Source organism: Synchiropus splendidus, chromosome 2, assembly GCF_027744825.2.
Source record: "Synchiropus splendidus isolate RoL2022-P1 chromosome 2, RoL_Sspl_1.0, whole genome shotgun sequence".
Classification (NCBI taxonomy): domain Eukaryota; kingdom Metazoa; phylum Chordata; class Actinopteri; order Syngnathiformes; family Callionymidae; genus Synchiropus; species Synchiropus splendidus.
Genome location: NC_071335.1, coordinates 31,808,525 through 31,831,079, shown reverse-complemented (window position 1 = coordinate 31,831,079; position 22,555 = coordinate 31,808,525). Strand labels below are relative to the sequence as shown.

Here is a 22,555-nt window from a genome sequence, read left to right as displayed (position 1 = left end):
ATATACATTACTAACATGAATAAACATGTCGAAATTACGTTTTGCCGATGCACCTTAAGAATGGGGTTTCATTAAAGTGATTTTTGAATGTGCATGGCATCCAGTGGTGGACAGTATTTAACTTGCTGAAGTGACATTCTGAATCAATAACGATAGTTGTTCTTATATCACTTAATCCAGACGTTTGTAAATGATCGTTACGCTATTAAAATTATGATTTTTCTCACCAATATACTGCATAGCCATGTACACGTTGATGGGAAAAAATTAAGATCTGTACAACAATCTGTATTAACTTGTTTCAAACAGTAACAATGCTCAATAAAGTAAACTAAATAAAGTGCTTTGATCGTGATGCTTTGACTTTGACTTTAGATATTTATTCATTTATTATTATTATTATTATTATTATTATTATTATTATTATTATTATTATGCTTTGTTCATAGTGCATGTTGTACCAAAGCACTTTTCTAGTTGGTGGGATCCTCACTGACCTTAGCAATAAAGCTGATTCCGATTATAGAAAGGTACTTTAACTATTTTTTTCCATTGCTTTTCTCATTTTATTAAAGTTCATTTGTTTTTCTGGTCATGTTGTTCACTGTCATATTATTAAACAGTAGACAGCTGAACAAATATATAAGTGACTTCTCGTGATAATCTTGACAACACTGAAATGTTCATCATTCCTCTTTTGGAAAACAAGTAATGGACAAGCAGTCGCTCAGCAGTGTTTAAAAGGGAAGTAAGCATGATATCGAACACCTCAAACTTGTATTTCAGATCACGCCATTAGCCTCATTCCCTCTGACAGCCAAACCACTTGATCTAGGTGACGTTCACCCGGCATCAGCTGTATCTTCAACCACTGACGCAACGGTTCTTGTGACCTTAAAAACACACAGGGACAAATACAAATGCAGTGGAGTAGCATCTCAAAAGATGCTTTAGTACCACGACTGTAACAGCAAACTATCAAGTGTTGTCAAGAAAAGTGCAGAAAATTTGAACTAATAATAATACACTTGTTGTTTTACGGCACCTTTCCTGGGTTCCAATCACAGCAACACATTGACATTTACAGACAATTATTTGAGATATGACAAAAAAAAACTAAACCCAATTGAACATTTAGCATTAAATATTTTTTGTTACCAACATAGCAGGTATCAGTAAATCAGTATTGTGGGAAAGAAAATGCTCAGTAATGAATATACAACAAACTAGTGAGACTCAAATTGGTGGGAAAAGTTACTGCTATAAAACATTTACATACAACAGGTCATTGAGAGACAAAGAAATTGGTGAATCATGCCTTCTTTTATATAACATGTCTGAGAGTCGCAGGGACTCCAGTCAGAGCAAACCTCTCATATAAACATACAAACCGCACAATCAAAAACAGCCAACATTCGCTTCACTCTGTTTTTGTTTTTTTGTTTTTTTTATTTTATTTTGTATGATTTGTTTTAATAATTTCTCACTTATTTCAATCATACTGCAAGTAATAAAGTCACTGCACTCACACATACTCAAACAGACACACAATGACTTGGGTCAATAATGTGTGTTTTTCATAGTCTGGCAAAATCGGACACATGCACATGTATAAAAAAGAAAATCATAGGTGACATAAAGTAACTGCATATGTACAAACACCGAGTGCGATGTGCAATTGTGTATACATTATGCTGTTGTGTTGATAAAAGATACAGAGATAATGTGCACAAAACAAATATACAAATCTTCCATGAAACAAATACATAAAAGGTAAAAATTCTATCAATGTACTTTTTTCTTATTTCTTTAAATAAAAAAGTGTTTAGAACATATAGCAGAGTCAATTATATGCGAATGCTAACCCACCGTTGAAACTGAATGTGGTTCCTTTTTTTGTCACGGTACAGTCATTTTTCTCACAAACTATTAAAAAGATTGCTTCCACAACTTCTCCACAAATAGATTCCATCAATGCGTTCATATGACTGCACATTGCGACTTGAAGGATTTCCCCAAAATAAATCCAAAACACAGTGTCAGAAAGGCTTTTTGACTTGTCCTGCATGTTGAACCACAAGATGTGCAAATGGTTATTCAAACAACACTGCCTCTAAATAAAGTGTATCTGATGAAAATGTGACGCCTCACCATACCAGTTTTAATACTCTTGAAATGCTATAATTACGGAGATATCTCTATACTTTATATGTTACTCTTTCTTGCATAAACTATACATTTTCATATCGATCAAGACACTTTCCTATAACTGCTATTATTTGTTTTCATTTGAAGTCCATTTCTCTGGCAGTGATTATTTGATACAAATAACCGCAGCTCATACACTGATGGAGAACAAATACTGTTCATTTAAAGGCACATTTCAATGTTGTCCACAATCAAAGCTGTATTTTTTAGTCATGGTAAAAATATTTAAAATTAATATGCGACACAACATGAGGTGATCCGTTTTTTTTGCAGGTTCGTTTACCAATATATTCCCTCAAATTTGGAGTTTAGATAAAGGGGGAACTATTACAGACTTTCTAGTTTCCCACACACCATCACACACACACACACAATAGAATGGAAGTGCTTTTTGCAGCGAAGGCAAACCATAAAAGTAAATTACAGACATGACTTGAGTGTCGGGAGTCGAAAAGGCAACCAGGTAATGACTGACTATGAGAAAATATAAGCACTTAAAAAGTGGAATTTACTAAAAATGTTGCATTAAGAGCATTCTTTCTTCATCCCTTTTTGACAAAAGCTATCCCCAAAACGGCACTACAAGATAATCCGCTAAATCAGGCCGCACCGCACCTACACTGAACTCCATCCGAGTGGTACAATCGTAGCAAAATAACAGCAGCAGGGTCTTTAAAAAAAAGGGTTGGTGCCAGATCAGAAAACTCTTAGAAATACAGAATACACTGTTAACAAAGCGATGGACTGACCAATGTGTGTTACTGCTCCTGGCTATGAATGTAGCAATAGAAAATTCTGAGGTCGTGTCTGTGCTTTGACCACTATCTTGATGACCTTGTCATCTAGCAGGAACTCAACAGTGACTCACAGTTACACTTTAAGTAACAATACACCTGTTAGTCATCGGACATTTTATACATACCCTCAGCCTGTGAAAGCAGGAGTGAGAACTATCCATCCCTCTTAGGCCAAGGGATATGACACAACATAGGTCTGTTCTGATCTTCACAATTTAGCTTTATTTAAAGTGCCCTCATGCTTTGTGATGCGGCATTTGCAAAATTCCCCTTTTTCCCCGAATATGAATTCCCTTTTTGTTTTGTGCTTAAGATTGGTCATCTGAGGGCCATCGATAAATGGGAATCTGTCTGCACCGAACCTCACCGCACGTCTGTGCACGCACAGTTTAGCGAGCCCTTCTGAGCCGAGTAACACTGCTGAGTGATTTATCAGGTTGCACTGGCACTTTTTTTCTTTAGAAAAAAACGATATGAATCGTCGACATGCATGAGAACTGGATTAAATTGAAACTAGTTAATATGGCACAAGGATGGTGATCATTTGAAGGAGGCTGAAGCAGGAACCGACAGCATTTTCAAAAGTTCAATCCCACAAAATGATTGTCGAAATGTTGTTCGAAGTGATCTTTGTTCGCTTGCTACTCTAGTCCTGAAGGCACTTTAGTATGACAATAAACAAAAACATCAAGTCAACCTGTCCGTCCGCGCTTGGATCCTTCCACGGCTGTGCTCTACACAGGTTCACCCTCCCAGACAACAACACCGCTGCAGCCATTCTGGAGTCCAAACTAGTGTCTGCGTTCTCTGTTAAGACAATCGCTTAAGAAAAAAGGCTCCTCATCGGTGACGGTCTGGAACACTAGCAGCTGGGAAGGCGGATCAAAGCCGAGAATAAAACTCCTCATTGAGTTTGGTTAGCTCATCAGCCTCGTTGTCCTCCTCTGAGAGAAGACCTTGTGCTGCACCTGTTTCTGCAGCTAGTTCAGAAGTGCTACAAGAGTCCCGGTATCCTTCATCCTTCAAGCCTTTCAACTTAACTTGGGCTGGCTTGGGTTGAACGCCTAAATGCTTTGCAGTGTTTTGTGTCTGGCCCAGCATGGAGCCAGAGGGTGTGGGGGGATCCGCAACCAGGGCACAACCTTTCTGTGTAAATGACGAATCTGTCTGTAAGAGCGCCGTCGTGCCGGGCTCCAGTTGTTCTTGGCACACATGTTGCCCATTTTTGGGGTACAGAAAGGTCCTCATTTGCCCTTTGCCTTTGACATTCACCGTGCCTCTGTAGTCAAACTCCAATCCCATAGCGCAGAGCACTGCATGGCTTTCTTCGCTCACCTGCACCCGACACTCCACACCGGTCGAGTCCATGCGACTGGCGATGTTGACGGTGTCTCCCCAGATGTCATAGAGCAGCTTTGTGGTGCCAATCACGCCTGCCGTCAACGGACCGTGGTTAAACCCGATCCGCAGTTTAAACCCAAAACCCAACATGTTCTTGTTAAAGTCGTCCAGGACCCCCATCATCTCCAAGGCGAAGTTGAAAAGGGCCTTCAGGTGAGCATGTGGAGACTCCTCATCATTCTCCGACTTCTGCCGCACATTCAGACCTGAAGCTGCCATGTAGGTGGCGCCGATGGTCTTGATCTTCTCGACACTTTTGAATTCCGGTTTACGGAGGAGCTCGTCGAAATCCCCGATCAGCTCGTTCAGGACGCGGTAGCACTCTTTGCCTCCCTCGTAGCTCTCCTCATAGAACTCACTGAAGTTCACAATGCTGGCAAAGATCACTCCCACACTGTCGTGGTTTTTGGAGTAACTCTGTGTCACCTAGAAGTAAAATTGAAAAAAAAATATATAGAAAATGTAACACTAGTATGTAACAAAATCTGTCTCCAACATATCACTACTTAATATTTGGAAAAGTGAATTCAATTTTTAAAACTAGAAAATCAGGTTTATTATTCAGATTTAACTGGATTGTAAATACATCATGTATACTCCAGTACTGTGGGGCTGAAGACAAGCCGAGTTTACAGTCCATCATTTAATCTCAACGGCATTAAGAAACTACCGTGCCACACACCAGTTATCAGACATTATTGAGAAGCCAGATAGATGCACTGCTAAGCTAAAGTTGGATGTAGCAAGGAGAAAACACAGGCATAAAAAAGGCCCTTAGATATGTGTGAAACGTCAACCACCTTCAGCTGGTCAGCGACATGAATAGGGATGATGTTGCCCAGCAGCCACTCAGCCTGGTCCCGCATCGTCTGGATCTTGTGGCGGTGTTTGTCTGCCTCCAAGTTCCCATGGTAATGCAGACGGTAGCTAACTTCAAATTCACGATTGAGAAACCAAACAAGGAGCAGCAGCAGGAAGAAGGCCAGCACAACCTCCGGCACCAGATTATGAAGAGGTGGTGGCAACGAGTCTGGTTTTGGAGTCAAGTTTGCAGCACTGGACGAGGACACGTTCAACCTGCAGGAAAACATGAAATCAGCATGTCAATAACTGACATGAATATTTAGATGAGTTAGTGTTGAGAGTGGTGAGCTCTTTAACAAACGGGGGTTGAAGAAATGAGGCTGCTCATTTTCTGGGACGGCAGCATTTATTTATTATGCAAGCTAATATGGTGGTTTGGTCCCGTTTCGCTATCTGCTACAGAGCAGTAACAGCTAAAAAAAAAAAAAAAACACAGCTGGATCTTTTTTCAACTTAACATTGTAACATCTTAAAAATTGCATGATTTTTTAAAACATATTTCCAATAACACTTTCACTTGTAAATCCAGCTAAAACAAAATTATTTTCACATAGTAAACGCTCTAAACTTGCACTCCAACACTGCTCTGTTTGTCTCACTAGTTCCCTGTAAAGTTATTGCAGTGGCTGCATACTGTTATCACATTTTCACCATCAGTACACATGCCATGAATTTTTTTAATCGCACCAATTGCTCTGAAGCTATTGCACCGAGACGTCTGCAAAACTCTTGACTCTTACGTCTGGTCAGTGCTCCATGGTGCGTTTTCATTTGTCCGACACACAACACACATAAAAAAATGAAAAAGTATTCTTTTTTTTCTGCCCTTTTAAACCCCACAAAAGTCCATATTTAAAGACCAACAGTTAGAGCTCCATCTGCTCTAAGGAAGCTCAAGCTCTCTTGAACATCAAACCAGAACAGGTTTCTGTTTGTGCAAAAATGAAGTACTTAGAAAAAAAAAAAAGATAATTAGTGCAGGGTCGGTTATTTGAAGCAGCTCTCGAGCCAGGAAACTGTGGATGCTTCTGATACTCTAATCTGAGTAGTCTTTACAGCCGCAGCTGTTTATCAGCCATTAGGACACAGGCACAAAGAGAGGGATGAGGCTTAAGAGAGAGATACAAAGAGTTCAAGGACCTATTTGCTTCAGAAAAAACCCAGAATGACTACACAACATATTGTTCAATAGAAGACACTCACCCGTGAGCTGGCAGGTTATTTCCAGCGCTGAAATAGACAAAGACACATTAGACATTGATGCGTACTTCAATACCAGAAAGACATTTTTAAAAAAAACAATTTCTTCACCATATCAACAGTGAAATTGGATTATTGTCTTCCCCGGTTAAAATGCTGTAATATCACTCATCATTACTTTTGTATGGACTTAGTGTGATTTTTATATTAAATTAAAAATCAAATTTCATTTCAGATTTGGCTACATGGACAAAGCGCGACTTCCACATAAATAAATTACAGATTCTCATTGGTGTGTCCGAATAGGAGATACTAGGAAGACCTACTGTATCATGTTAGGCAAAATATAAAAACACACTCTCTGACTGGCTGGATGGGTCGACGGACTCAACCCAGGGTCACCAACCTTTTTGCAACTGTGAGCTCCTCGAAGAGCACTGTGTGACCTGAAGCGCTACCTGTCACACTTCTAAAATAATGTTGGAAGTGTGCACCAGGTACACACTTCTAAAATAATGTAATATGTATTACAGGATGATAAATGATATTCCTCTAACACACCGTGATATGTAACAAAAAAGAAAAACACATAATAAGATGGCTACTATATGAAAAAAAATATATATATATTGTATATTATATATATTATATCCTAAATTAGTCCACTTCATCTGCATATTCAGTTATAGAGCTGCTGATAACATATTCAGCTGATATTCCGTCATGTGAGAGCACAGCGATATAAAGCCTGCTGGATATACTTGAGAAAGAAAGGATGGAGCTTCTTGTCCTTAACACAGCAGGTCAGATACTTGTGGTGCCACAGTGATTATCCTTGCTCTCCAGTGTTATGTGTCAGTTTGTTACATTGATAGAGTGAAGCTCCACAACATTTTTAGGCAAGAGAGATAAAGGCTGAGTAATATAATGCAATAATGGCTTCTATTCCCCAGCCAGTTAGGGCTCTGTAACCAGTGAGAGAGTCTAGTGCTGCTTTTTATTTAACCATGACCTGTTCACTGAAGTTTTTGTTGTCTTTTTTAATAAAAGATGATGATGAAGAACGGTGACTTGCCTGTGTAACGTACTGTACAACAGCAGCAGCAATGCAGCCCCAGTAGCCGTCGCCAGGATTGAGCGCATCCAAAAACTGAGCTGACAGAAGTTGCAATATTGGATGATGGCGAGGATGGTGGCGCAGCATAAAAACATGGTCACCTGGGAGAGATAACAGAAGTCCGAAGCTGAGCGTCTCACATGAGTCACTTGGCTTTCTGCCTTCAGACGACGTGACACATAGTACGAGAGATGGGAGTCACACCCTCACGCTTACCTGTAGAGGAAGGTGTGCAGTGAAGTTCAGGTGGGACAAGACGGAGATGGCAGGTAGAGAGACCAACACTGCCCCAATTATGTGACGCGCAACCCACCCCGACACAATCAGGATGAGGGTGTGCGTGCAGTTCATCACTTCATCCAGATAGAAGGCCATGCTGCAAGGACAGAACAGAACATTCACGTGATCTGCAGCAGGGGTGGGCAACTACATTTCTTAAGGCGTCACATTATATACTGTATGTGAGGGGCCATCTTATATATATATATATATATATATATATATATATATATATATATATATGTGTGTGTGTGTGTGTGTGTGTGTGTAATGAACATTTCTAATAATGGGGCAACACAGTACCCACGCCTGTTCTACAGCATCCTCACCGTATGGACAGCAGCAGTGAGGCCAGCTCCAGCACAGCTGCCAGGGGGGCCAACACCAAGGCAGCGGAGGATGGCGGTCCGACGGTGGCCGGACTCACCATAGGGGGCAGAAAACACGCCACGGTCAGAGCCAAGAAGACGAAACAGCTGAGCAGAACGTCCATGAAGCTGCTGAAGGTGGAACTTGCGAACGTCTCCACTTGGACTCGATTGTTCACCTAGAAGACACAAAAAGAAGTATTAAATGTTCAAGCCAAACATCACCTTTGCTTCTGTTTGCTATGACTATTAAACACGTACACTGCATTGATTATTACACAGCTCAAGTATTATGAGTGTAGTTCTCCCGATCAAACAGCAGGGGGCTTCAAAGCTGCTGTGTTTCCAAGCACTCGTCTGATCCCACTCCTTCACTTCCAGTCAGGGATTGCCACATCATATCAGCCTCCTACCTTTACTGATCTGGATCACCCTCCCTGGACACATCTCTCTAATACATTTATTCAACATCATTCCTTCCTCTTTTGCCCATTACTCTGCCCATCTCTAACACTGACACGTTCCCCACTACAGCTTATTTTATATTAACATGACAACTGCAGTAAATTTAGGAATAACTTGACTGTCAAGGACAGAAAAATTGGATATGGTTTATCTCATATCACGTAATATCTGATATTAAAAGATAGTTTCCTGTATAAAATTAAGCATGAATGTCTGACCGCAGGATCTTACTGGAGTAGTTTTGATGAAAAGGACGGTGTCGCTCAAGTCTTTCAACAAAAAGATCAAATGACTTTCCTGGATTCCTTCGTTTCAGATTAACATGACTCAACTGATGCGATCCATGTGAAACTCCAGGTTTTCAGATGAGTAATAGTAGGAAAACATGCAGGACGGATGGATGTGTGTTCAGACCTCTTCACGATAGCTGCTACGATAGACTCTTTCAAGGCGGCTCTCCAGGAAGTTCAGGCTGATCTTGTTGATTGGCGGCTTGAAGAAGTAATCCTTCATCAAACTAGAAACAAGAGAATGAGGAAATTGGTGTTCACTCAAGGCAGCACATTAAAAACCACAACCAAATCATGCTCAAACAGTAAAACCTTGAGTTTGCCAACATTTACCAAGTTCAAATCAAAACAATGCAGTGAAATGCCTCCAAGTATGAAGTGGCACTCTCACCTGTCTTCCCTGATAACGTCCACAAAGTGGGCGTCGCTCTTTTCTCTGAAGTTTTTGGCACGCAGCTGGATGAGAGCGGAGTGATCCATTCCGGTGCTTGCTGTCCCAGCACCACCAGCCATGCCAAGACTGGTGCCAGTCCCAGTGCTGGTCTTTTTCTCCTTCTCCTGGAGCATGTCGCAGAGGGAGCTCTGGCTGGCTCCCACCGGGTCATCCAGGGGGGGGCTCAGCAGACCGTTGGCCGCTCTGGGACTGTGGCCTGAGAGACACTGCGGGCAAAAAAATGCAAGGGTTCAAATAAAAATCGATTCTCGATTCAAAACATGAATAAATAGAGAATTCACAGCGTCTTGATTCAGCCACTATATGCTTATACTGTAAGCTATTTCCGCTATTTATGATGTGACAAACATCCAACTTAACCCTCAAATAGAACTGATAGAACACAGCAGAGGAGTAACTTGACAGTGGTGCACTTCCTCTGTTGTTTGCGAGAAGATGCAGCACCACTAGGACAGACATATGAACTGCAGAATTTTAGTTTTGAGTCCCATTACGTACCTTGCTGCTGCTTGTCTTGTGTTCTTCCTGGCAGCCGTTGAGCACAGCAACATCACAACTCTGGTCCCCAGCAGAGGACACAACCAAGCTACAGCTCGGAGGCTGGAGAGAAGAACGTTTACATCTATAATACTTCAAATATACGCACATAGAAATGCGAGAGTCTGACAGTTCAGGTGCTTACCCCGGTTCTGTCGGCAGGCTGGTGGAGCAGTAAAGGTTCTGCAGCTTGTGCGCCTCCAAGTATGAGGTCAGGCCCATGAGGACAGGAGGGATGACTGACACCCACAATCTCCCCACCTGGTGCTCTCATCTGGGGGCAGCTACATTGCACATCGCACTCCCACATCTTTCCTGAAATCAGGTACGTTCTCATCCCTGAGGAGACACAAACATCCCAGCTCAAGTACTGTACATCTGTTCTTCTGTCATTCTCTAGCTATATATTCCTTCATATTTTCATCATCTCTGAATACCAACACAGGATGTTGTTGTTTCCATTTCCATATTTTCGCCGCGTTTTTAACTGTAAATCATGGAGGCTCCTAAACTCTTCAATGTCTTATCTGTGAGGAGATGAGTCCTTTCCACTCTGTGTACAAACAATGGCACCATCCCGTCGTGTTTGCCATCACACGCACTTTGACATCGAGGTGGTAATTCAACACTGAGTGTTTCACCGCTCATGTTTGCAAATCAGTACGGAGCTCAGGCCATGTTCACACTTGTGTCGAGCCAACAAGGACATACACAAACACTGGATTAGACTGGTGGCCCTAAGCCAGCTGCTATCAGCCTGTCCAAACACACACACACACACACACACACACACACAACTGCAGGTGCTCGTGTTGAATGGGCAACAGGCTTCTGACAAGTAACTCATCAAATCACAATATTCAGTCTCTAATGATGGACCGCAGGTGTAGTTATGGAACACCAGTTGCATATCTTTGACAGGGACGGCCTTTCCAGGGTATCCCTGTTTGTGGCGACAATATTAGGTCACAAAAATGCCAACTATAATATATTGCAGATATTCTTAACCATTATCTTCTATCCCATAATACATTCCAAGCACAATTGTGTCCCCATTTCTACTGATCAATAAACCTTACTTTTCCAGGCGAAAAAAGACATCACACCAAAAGCACCTCAACATCTCCAATGAATTCTTTCTTTCCAGCTCATCCATCATTCGCAGCTCATTCTCACATTTTTTTAGACCCTGAGGATTGATACAGGCAAAGACGGAATTCAAGTCAGCCGAAAAGTAGGACCGGAACATGGCAACTTAGCAGGTTGGTATGAAAGAAATAACCATGAACTCAATCCATGGTTAAATGGCTCTGAGCTAGCTAACTTAAAAAACAACCCGGAGGTTTTACAGCGGTGATGGAAGCGGCCATGTATGACATGGATCATGTAGTTGGAAGGGAACATGAAAAAAATAAATAAATCGGCAAATAAACTATTGTTGCAAACTACGGAATTAAACCATTGTATTATGTGGGTAACCTGTAGCCACCACAGTCCACTCCGTCATAGCCTTTCTCCACATGACAACTCCACGACACCTGTACCATTAGGCTGCGAGAGGAGCACGATGTGAACACGGTTAGTTGTCCAATGCTGCATTCCAGTTACCCCAGCATTGGGAGCTGGGAATGGGAATCTGCACAGCCGATTTCAATGCATTCCCATAGTCGAAGTGGGAAAAGAAGATGAAGTGCTGTCCACGAACGTCATTCTCATGTGCCTTGTCTGGACTGAAGCAGCTTCTTGATAAATACCAAACCAGATGGATGGAGACCAAACACAAATTCTGAGAAAATATTTGTTACTTTTGGGTATTTCATTGATTCGAAACGTCCACTTCCTGGGAAGCCATCTGGGATTGCGTGCTGGAGAGGATTCTCCAACTTTCTGAATAGGAATTACTACATCAGGAGACAAGCACAACTGGAACGCACCACCAGATCATGTTCTGGAGAGGGCTGAAGGGTTTCATTGGGAGACACAAGAGCATGATGCTCACAACATCTATTGGGACCCCATCTGGTAGAATAACATTGAAAAAAGTGAACACTGATCAATATCAGTATTTTCAAGTCATTTCAGATGTCAACGTCCATCCAAGGAAGGCCACATATTATTGGTTGTTTTGACCATTTAAGTCCTCAAATAGGGTGAATCCGCTGAAATTCTGTGACAACGTGACTGAAGAACTTGCAACAAATGCTCCTCACTAAGAGAACGTCCTCACTGGGAGAATGTAAAATAAAAGCACAATTCAATTTGCGGTAAGAAAAAAGTCTGTGTATCATTATATATAGAATTATGCCTCAGTATTCTGTATTCTGCCCCCTCATTGGTCTCAACTACAACACTAATAACAAACTAACTACAACAATCGGAGGGAAATAGAGAGAGACATTAGCACTGCATTCGTTCCTGTATTCCACTGGGTTATTTCACTCTCTCATTGCATATTTATTCCACTTACAACTAGATAAATGCTAAATTCTTGCATTTTATTTATTTATTGATTTCTTTTTATTATTAATTATCGTCTACTAATGTTTACATTTTCATTTTGGATTGGTCAGATTAGATTAGATCATGCGAGTAAGGCAACAAAAACACAAATGTTTTCTCTAGCATCATGCAAAATCATGAATAAAAATTGACCAAAACAATTTTGTATATATTGGCCGCCACCATGCAGCCCTGTCTTGCACCTGCAGTCAATGAGCCAGTCTTGGAGGCTGAGTCACCCACATGCACACTATACATTCCCATGTATAGTGTGCATGTGGGTGAGCCACGCACAGAGCGACTGGGTCTTGGTCGCAGGGTAAAAGGCAGATTAATGAGGAGGGGGGGAGAGACACCAGGAGAACTTTGAAGGCCACTGGGAAGAGCATGCCTCACATATCAGCTTTATCAAGCGCTTATACCGAGCCCTAAAACAGACCTTGAAATGCAACCAGCTTTCAGGTTTGTTGTGAAGCGCCTCACACAGCTGGGTAGACTGTAGTTTACAGACGATCTTGTGCTGCACTGGGTGTGTTTTTCTAAGTAAATATACAACAGTCTTGTTAAACTGGATGGATGATTCCAGTAGCAATAGCACTTGTCTTTTCTACTGGTATCTTCATATATTGTCCATCTGCACGTTCCGTTGCAGCTGCTGGAAATGAAGCGCCACCCTCACACTGAAGTCCTGAAGAAGCTACCTGTACTGTGTGTGTATATATACAAACGTGTGACACCCATATTCAAGAAAAAAATCATTTTCCCACCAGGGGCACCAAAGATTCCAGGACAAGCGAAGGGAGTGCAGTGGAGGACGTCTGCGGCATGATGATGCACATTAATGGCAAGCACATTCTCTCCTCCAGCTTTCACAGATGGGACTTCCTTTTCTGGAAGCAAGCCACATCTGGCTGTCTAGTGCTGCAGACGTGACAGACGCACACAGACACTTGACATTTCCTCAAGACATGAGTCACCCCAGGTGGGGCGATGTTTCATTATCGCGTTTGGCACCATCATTAGATATTAGTCAATGATTGCTGTCTGTTTAATAGCGGAGGGCGTGACAGTTTTATGTCATAAAACCATAAAAATAAACCAACATACACGATGCACTCTTTTATAAGAAGCTATCATTGTTTTAAGCAGTGAATTTCCAAATTGACAGAAGGCTGATCTTGACCTTCACCCATTAACATCACACTTCTTTAGTTGCACTAAACACTTGTGAGCACAACGTCCCTTGTTCTTCTTCCCATGGTGTTGATGGACGCCCACACACACACTCACATTTTCACCACCTTAAAATCATAGACAAGTTTGTACCAAGTGACTTATTTCCATGGTCTTCTCAGTAAACCTGCACTAAAAATAGAACACAACTAGTCTTGCCGTGTCCACTGAATAACCATTTATTTCCTATTTATCATGACTTAGTCCCAGGGAAGTCTCTCAATAGCGAGAAATCCCCCACTCTCTTCCTCCATCCTGCAGTTTTCTCTCTGGTCAGTGTCGGGTCTTGAGAACAAGCCTTGTGCAATCCCAGATGCCTCCATATTTGGACACACTGATGGAACCAGGGGATGGGGCTCTCACATGATCCTCCTTGAGATACCATCCCGTCCATTTATTACGCCTCCTTTTTAACATTACTTCCATTGACTTCCTTCAAATACCCAGCCACCATGGGGGAGAAGACAAAACCAACAACTTGCTCTGGGAGAGATCACAGGCTTATCTTCATCTGAGAAAAATGAATGACTTTACGAGCTCAAAACTGTAAAATGAATTTGTATTTTTTTGAATTTGGTTTTTGTTTAAGCTCTCGTGTTTTATGGTGACGTACTACACGGTGCCATTCTGGGAAAAAAACACACAGCTGTTCCGAAAAAAAAAAAATCTCAAAGACGACTGGAAAAAGGGAACATTGAAGTACTGCTTCAATGCAGACCAAAACAAAATGGGGCCCGCAGGCCTTCTGCTGCCGGTTGCCTTATCGCTGTGGCCAATGTTAAGAGTGAAACTAGCACTGATCACAAGTATTTATGACTGAGCTCTGTTGTTAATAATATCCTTTTTTTATCGTTCATTATGATTTCAAATTCATTTCAAGTCACTTGTTATTTGATCAACTTACATTTATTATCCGTGATTATTTTGCATCTGTCCCCCTCAGTGGTCATACTAGAATACTTTTCGTGGATAATTTCTTGTTCATCAAAATGTTTTTTTTATACTTTGAGCATAGTTATTTGACATTCACCACCTATATAGAAATGGAAAATAGAAAGTATTTAGGAATAATATTTAGAAGAAGATGCACATACAACATCCAAAACATTTTTTTTTAATCTAAATATTATTACACCACTTTTTTTATAATGCCATGGCATAATAATTTTAGTTGACATCACTATTTACAGAATCAACCGGCACTAATAGAAGTTATGCAAGTTACGCGAAATTATGCAAGTCATTAGAATCTACTTGGGTCCAATTTCAGTTTCACCCGTTCACCCTCCCCAACTGTACAAAGCAGGACGGCTCAAACCAAAATACACCCTACTTAGTGTGACCCCCAAACCTGACTTGATCCTTTTGCATTGATTCACCACAAAGGCCACATGAAGATCTTTGCGATAAAATTGACAAATGATTTCTTCTTCTGTCTATGTTGATCTCAAATCGCACTGGAAAGCAGTCCCTCTTATCATGGAGTGCCTTTAGCTCCATGATAAGCACTTTAGCTCCATAAACCGGCGCATAGGAAACTCGTGAGTTTTTTAACAGGCTGGGGAACACACTCCATATCTATTATTCAGAGGTAGCTTTTGCACGGCACCACTACAGCATACCAAAGCACACACCCACTGGGCAGTGGAGATAAGCGTTGGTTTAGAGAACGCTATTAACACACACGCACACAATGCTTGGCACTTTCCATTCATACATTCTGTATGAGCTGGTCAATAAGTAACATTATGAGATCATGGAAGGCCTTTGCCCCTCCGCAGCAAATTGTCTGGACTATTGAAAATTGAATTGTCAGCAGTGTGAGCTGTTGATGGCTTCCTTGGACATTTCGAACAATCCAATCTTTATACCATTTGATTTCAAATTGGAACCATCCATCCGATGTCGACATGACTGGACAGAACGACATGGGCAAAAGTTCACGTCATATTCATGCCAGATATCTCGATGTTTATATCATACAACATGACTACGGGTTTAGTGAAAACGAGTGTTTTTTAGAAAAATGAAAACATGATGCAATAGGATGTGGAAAGTTGGATGCTCAGCATTGATCACATTGATGTTGATTTTGAGCCACTGACATATTGAATTTTTAGACCGTGATACAAACACGATAAATTGTTGAGTTTGCAGTTGTAATATCTTGATATTGATACGACAAGGATCTACCTTTCAACTCTACAACATATGTTTACTAGAACACAATAAACACCTGCTTTGCCTCATACCCAGGGATGGCATTACTCTTGTGGCCTTAGAGAATATGGAAGGAGTGTTGTTGTTCTTTTGTAACATGGAAATCAGTCGAGATGGAGAGCATTCACTTCGCATGAGTCAAACATGCTTGTCAGTTCAAATGAGACTGAAAGCTGGTTTTTAATGAGAGCTGCCAAACCACTAATGGACAAAACAATTGACTGTCAACAATTTATGTCATATCAATACTCCTTACAGACTGAGAGTGTACTGACTTGGCTTTCCACGCCAGCAGGGTCATAAGGTTCAAGACTAACAGTCTTGAACCTTAAGAAAATATACTTAAGATCTGGGAAATGGAATGTCGAGACACCTCATCGTGAGATCAAGACTTCTGTAGTGAAGTATTTTCCTATAAAAAATGTGTTGCACCGCTCCATTGGGAGAGAGCAGGATAGGGTTCCTTTAAAACAGCGTCCTGCCGGCGGCAACGCGACGATCATTATTTAACAGGATGTATTGAGAAGAGCTTTAACACAAATAAAAACATAGCTACACAGGCTGGCCAGACCTGTCAGACCAGTCAAATTTTAGCTATATCGCAACTGAGTAAATGTATTTAGGGAATGAAGGTGAGTGATGCACGCATGAAGCCTTCAAATACAAACCTGGGACAATTGTGTCACGAATATCCTCCTTCGTTTTAACAATTCATTCAAACCTGTTTGAACTATAATTGCTACTTTGTTTATTGTTGTAATTATCGAGCTGCAAAAACACCAGGCAGATCAGAGTTTCTCAAGAGGCAGGTAACGTCTACCTCATCTGCTCTTTCTCCTCTAAATCTACACCACAGTCATCCTCCTTAGATGCGTAAGAGTGGGTTACGGGAACTGTAACTGCAACAGTATGGCACGATACACTGTCAGACTAACAGTATCTGACTGCACACAACAGAATTGTTCAGAATTTCTGCTGCCGGAGACAATATGTTACTTGCTGGAATCACGCCTGGAATGTGCTCAGTAAATAGGAGGTTGGACTACATTGTAGTTTTCAGCTCAACGGCATTTTTCTATTCATTTTGTTATCAGTTTCGGCGACACACAGACAGGCGAGCGAACCACTTTGTTAGGCGATTACAGTTGACCTGGAAAACCTTGTAGTGACAGGGCTTCTGAGTATCAATGAGAAAAAAAGGAGAGAGAAACTAACTTAGTTTGGTTGCCAGTGGTGAGTTAAACAAACCAAAACAGACATTATTTTAAGTTTGGTTACAGTTCTCTTTGGCCTGAAGTGACAATGCCAGGTTTTCAACTCAAACTTTATTCACCCCAAAACCACTTAGAAACAGGCATATTTCAAGTTGGATTCTTAAGATATTTGTGCGCAAACATGCATTAGGCCACCCAGAAAAATGGAGCTTCATATTTATAAAAAATAGACATGGACACATCAAAGACGTTCCTTTCAAACTACATTTTGAACTTTAGAACATTTACTACAGTGTTATAAAACACTAATAAATAAACATGTGCATGTCATATGCTGACATCATCAAGATTGGGAGTCACCAAACTGGGACAGAAAGGGCCGTAGTGGGTGTGGATTTTTGTTCCAACCGAACAAGCACAGACAGTTTAACCAATCGGTGTCAGCTGAAATGAGCAGCAACCACTTGACAGGTGAAGCTGTGTGCACTTGAATCATTTTGATTTGATCCATTGGAGCATAAATCCACACCGACGTCAGGTTACCTACACCAAACGGAAGACCAAATAACCAGCAAGAACCAGCTGGAACGGAGACCCAAACAGAAGCTCATCTCCTCCCCTGAGCGGGGATTATGGTTCCCCGGGGAAATCGGATGCCGATTTGCTCTCATCGGACAAAAGCTGCCTGTCAATATCTCACTTTGTTACTGTTCACCCGTCTGAAAATAGAGGGTGATGGCACCATTCAGGGCCGAGCGTGAAAATACTCTGCAGGATAGGTTGACAAAAGAGCAGACAGCCTCTGTGCGACTTAAACCCAAGATTAAATGGTCCTGGTGGAATTTCCAATAAAAGAGATTACTGCCATCGAAAGGTCTTTAGTTGCTTAAATTTACTTGCAAAATATCGCTTTCCAAGGAATTGCAATTATATAACAGGATACTACGTAATAAGTCATCCAGTGTCACAGCAGTACATTTTTTGTAACTAGAACTTTCACCACAAAAAAGGGTTTTTATTCTAAATACCAAAAATATATCACTGTGGCTTATTAGTTTGGTTTGTTGGTGGCGGAGCTAGCGAATGCATGAATAAATAAAAAAAAGGGTAACGGAAGTTAAGTTAATGAATTTCATTTTTGCCCAAATTATTTCTGTCTTTCTGTTGTGGTGCTCTTATCTCAGGCTCTGAGCTCCAACTCGAGCTGAGCTCAACAGGACCGACAGGTAAGCTAGCATGCTCTCAGGCTGTGTGGCTCGTAGGATCTGCACTCCAAGCTCAAAGGCAAAACAAATGCAAGCTTGAGGACTTGTACGCTTCACCGTGTCATAAAACCACAGTGTCTTCGTGTCACCATATTTGAAGTTCATCCCGCTGAAAGACCTCAAACTTCAATCACCCTGAAAAGTGTGCCGCCGCTTCAAACGCAGGTATCTATCACTCTCTTTCACAAGATCTAAAAATGAACAGCTGTGAAAACAGTTTTGTTTTTGGCTTGGACACATGAAAAATGACAAACAGCGACTCACCTTTCAGTTTCTCCAGCACGTTCTGAGCGGCTCTCTCCGCCACTCGGCCGTCCTCCCTTTGGTAGCGGTCATCCAAGAACGAGGCAGTGGCCTCCGACAGGTGCACCTTGCCCGCCACTCCCAGCTGCTCCATCAGGTTGGCCAGATTGACGTCGTTGGACCACACGTCAAACTTGAAGCGTTTAATCCCCAGGATGCCGCACAGAACCGTGCCCGTGTGGACGCCGACCCGCATGTTGACGGTCTCGCAGGTCTCCTGGCAGAACTGGTCGATGGCCTGGATCATGCCGAGGCCCATCTCCACGCAGCAGTAGGCGTGGTCCGGCCTGGGCTCGGGGCAGCCCGCCACGCAGTAATAGCAATCCCCGAGGGTGCTGATCTTCTCACAGCAAGTCAGTTCACAAAGACGATCAAAACGTCCAAACAGATCATTGAGGAGGCCCACCAAGGCCGGAGCCGATTTATTCGCAGACATTCTGGTGAAGCCGACGATGTCCGCAAACAGGATGCTGACCGGCTCCATTCGTTTCATGTTGAAGGGGCGGAAAATGATCTGGCCTCGTGGGATGGATGTTTTCTTCCGTTTGTGGTTGTTATGAGGGTAGATTTTGGAGCTTGTAACACTTTGAGATTGTGAAACTCCAGGAGCTCCGACGCCGCCCACGATGATGCCGGAAGCAGAGCAGGCACCGGCTGAAAAGCGCTTGCCAGAGTTCTCCACGCTGCCGCACTCGTCGTCGCCCTGCTTCATCAGCTCATCTGCGACACGCCGAGGCATGACCGAGTGGATCATGCGTTCTTTGAGGGCCTTCTCCACCTCCAAGTCTTTGCCGTGCATAACAGCCTGGCCGACTTTGAGGAAGGTGCTGCGGGAGCGCACCTCGGACATGATGAACAGGTGGATGCCGATGACATGGGCGCACAGGTGAAGCAGCGCTTTGGCCGGGCCCAGCCAGCGAAGTGTGTCCCCGCCCCAGTCGAATGTAGAGAGGTCATCCCTGTGGAGCAACGGCAACCAGCCCAAAGCTTCAAACAGTACCGAGTACAGGAGTCCGAGTAGCACTGAGGCGTACAGGCGAACATGGAGGACGCTGTACAGCAGTAACAGCACCTCGATACAAAATGAAAATGTTGCCACAGGAGAGATGCAAGGGGTGGGATACTTGTCCAGCTTGCCTAGGTGTGAAGCGTTTCCACCGGCGGCCCACTCCAGCTCAGAGTAACCAGCAGTCTGTATCTGTGGAGCTAGCGTGATGGCAAAGGTGACGGCTATCAGCAGCAAGGAGGTTTGGTTGTACACTTGAGTGTATTGTTGAGTCAGGGTGAACAGGAACAGGAGCAGTAAAAGAACCAAGAAAGACGCCGTGGGAGCCAGGAAGGACACCGGATGACACCGCTCATGATTGACCCCGAAGTAGAGCCCCCAGAGAAGAGCGGCCACGGCCAGGTAAAAGAGGACATATCTGAAGCGCCGCTGCGTTTGAGGGAAGCACCTCTCCTGGCAAGCTTCTTCCAGGATCGGGGAGTCGAACTTGGGGTCCCAGCACTGGGCGGCCGAGCGTTCAAAAAGCGGGGGCGCCCTCCGCTGCGCTCTGGAGGGAGAATTCACAGGTGGTCTAGAGTCGGAGCTGCAGCTAGAAGAGATGCTGTATTTGTGAAGGCCAGGGTTGGTTTTGTTCGAACGGCCTTCATCCATCTCCCTACTGTTGCCGACCCTCACTGGTCCATGCTGCTGGCCTTGTGGAGCGTTGTTGGTGATCTGCACCGTCACGCCGCAATCTCCACTGGAGGCACAGCTCACTTTGGTGCCATGCATCACAAGCTGCTGCTCAGGTTCCGCAGATGACATTGTCACAGTCGGGTGGTGTGGAGAACGATCATCAGGTGGAGCTCAGGCAGCCAGACCCAGTCTATTGCATGCGCAGCACAGGCAGAGGGAGGCACGCGGAGCGGGGGAAAGAGCGAAGGTGTTGTTGAAATAATCACACTTGGTGAACTCAGAGCACGTCTCAGACGTCATCGCTGTGCTCACAGAAGCCTGCACACTCATCCATGCTAGATGGGCCGCTCCAGTTTATTGAACAGTTCATTCTATGACCTCCGCTCTGCGTCAGTACCCATATTACAGGAATCCTTCTCTAAACAGCCTTTGAGTTGGAGCCCAGCTTTCTTTCCAGCGGGCTAGAAAAACAGCATCAGTCAATTTCAACATCCTTCTCAGATATGCTGATGGTGCAAGGAGGGTTTTCCCCCACATAGATCCTCACATCGGCTGTCTGGAAATGAGCCTCTCCGGGTGATTCAAACTACTTAAGCCAGGTGACACTAAAAATGTCAGGGTTTACCGTCCGACCTATTGAGCCAGGGTGTCATCGTGGGGGCAGACGCTCACTGTCAGCAGATGTTTATGGCGTGGAGTACAATAATGCAGCCACTCATATCCTCCCTACAACAACAGAATGTTTGTTCACTACAAATGAACCTTGAGGGACTATAAACTTCCAAAAACCACTGTCAGGCCAGAGAGAGGGAGAGAAGAATTCAGCCCTCAATCCAAGTTCTTAAGTCTTGCATCAAAAAAAAATTACCTTCTCCTTCATTCCTCCGGAAGAGTTGTGTCTCCTCTATCTTTGTAAGGTTTGGAACTCTCCGAGGCAGCGCTCCCTTTTTGGAGTTCAGTGAAGTCCAGAGAGCGGAGCATTAGCGGCCTGACAGGCAGGCCTCTTCCCACAGATCCGGCCCCGTCCTTTCCTGAACTCCCTCTCCGAGTCAGAGGATTTTCCTCCTCGGCCTTGAGAGCAGGAGGTCCAGCAGCGACTCAAAACGCCAATAATCCAAGCGAGAGCGGAGGAAAACACGGAGGAATCCAGCGTACAGGTTGGTCCAAATGTGCGTCGGCTGGGAGTGTCTGCAACTTGTTGCGCGCAGCAGGCAAAACATACAGCTTGGCTCGGTCTATAAATAGAGATGATCAAAAGTCGTGCAATAACAACAGCAGCAGCGTGTACGGCTTCCTTTCTGCGCCGCCGAACGCACCACAGCCTGACTGGAAGTACTGAAAAAGTCAAGTCGTAAAACGCGTGCCAAACGTCAGTGAGAAGAGAAGCCCTCTCCCCTCCCTTCTCGGTCGCCTCCAAAAGCTTCCAAACTTTTTCCCAGGCCGAATTTCCTGCGTTTGGAGAGCAGATCCAGTCCGCTTATTTGCAAGTGACGCTGGGTTTCCTTCCCTCGCATTCCCTCAAGGAGAGAGCGGAGGATCTCCGGAGCACTTCCACGGATCCCCTCGGGTGTCTCGCCAGCGGGGAATCGATCGTCCGTCTCGATGGCTCCTGGTCCGGGGGATCCAGAGAGTTTCGCCTGCCTGCATGTATCCAGCAGCAGTGTGCGCGCGCGCTGGCTATTGTGCGCGCTCTTCCGTCCGCCGCTGGTCGCCTCCCTTTCCCCCTTGACTGGTCTCTCTTCTACCTTGGAGGGTGGTGCGGCTTTGCAAGACCTGATCCGGCTCCTGGTGACGCTTCTCTCGCTATCCGGGCGAAAGCTGGATCTCCACGCCCGTAGCTGCCACCATCTTCGCCATGACTGGCTCGGAAATCCTCCCCCAGCTGTTGTGGCAGAGCGGGTTGACGGGATCAGCCTGTCAAGTTCGGAGCTGGAAAATAAAACAGTTTCCGGTCGTGTTGGTGCTCGACAACGCCGGGTTTTTGGAAATAAAATCTCATGCTTTGTACACAGTTACGACACGCAATAGTGATATATAGTGTGTTTATTTTATTTTTTGCTGAAAAATGACACGTCCAGACAAACCATTAGCGTGCGAAGTTACACAATACATACAGTGTTTTATCACCATATTTATACACCTTTATAAATGCATTTAAAT

The 22,555-nt window shown here is 43.6% G+C and overlaps 1 protein-coding gene across 1 annotated transcript; it reads right to left on the bottom strand.

Annotated features, from left to right (window-relative positions):
* Positions 1 to 616: 616 nt before the first annotated feature.
* Positions 617 to 22,297, bottom strand: LOC128754179 (adenylate cyclase type 9-like). Its single transcript, XM_053856615.1, has 11 exons — positions 18,676 to 22,297; positions 10,126 to 10,319; positions 9,942 to 10,043; positions 9,381 to 9,649; positions 9,114 to 9,216; positions 8,196 to 8,413; positions 7,804 to 7,963; positions 7,546 to 7,688; positions 6,474 to 6,500; positions 5,207 to 5,483; positions 617 to 4,832 (listed from the first exon to the last, which is right to left on the bottom strand). Exons 1-11 carry the CDS (start codon positions 20,522 to 20,524, stop codon positions 3,888 to 3,890), a joined length of 4,287 nt encoding a protein of 1,428 aa, XP_053712590.1. The 5' UTR covers positions 20,525 to 22,297; the 3' UTR covers positions 617 to 3,887.
* Positions 22,298 to 22,555: the final 258 nt, after the last annotated feature.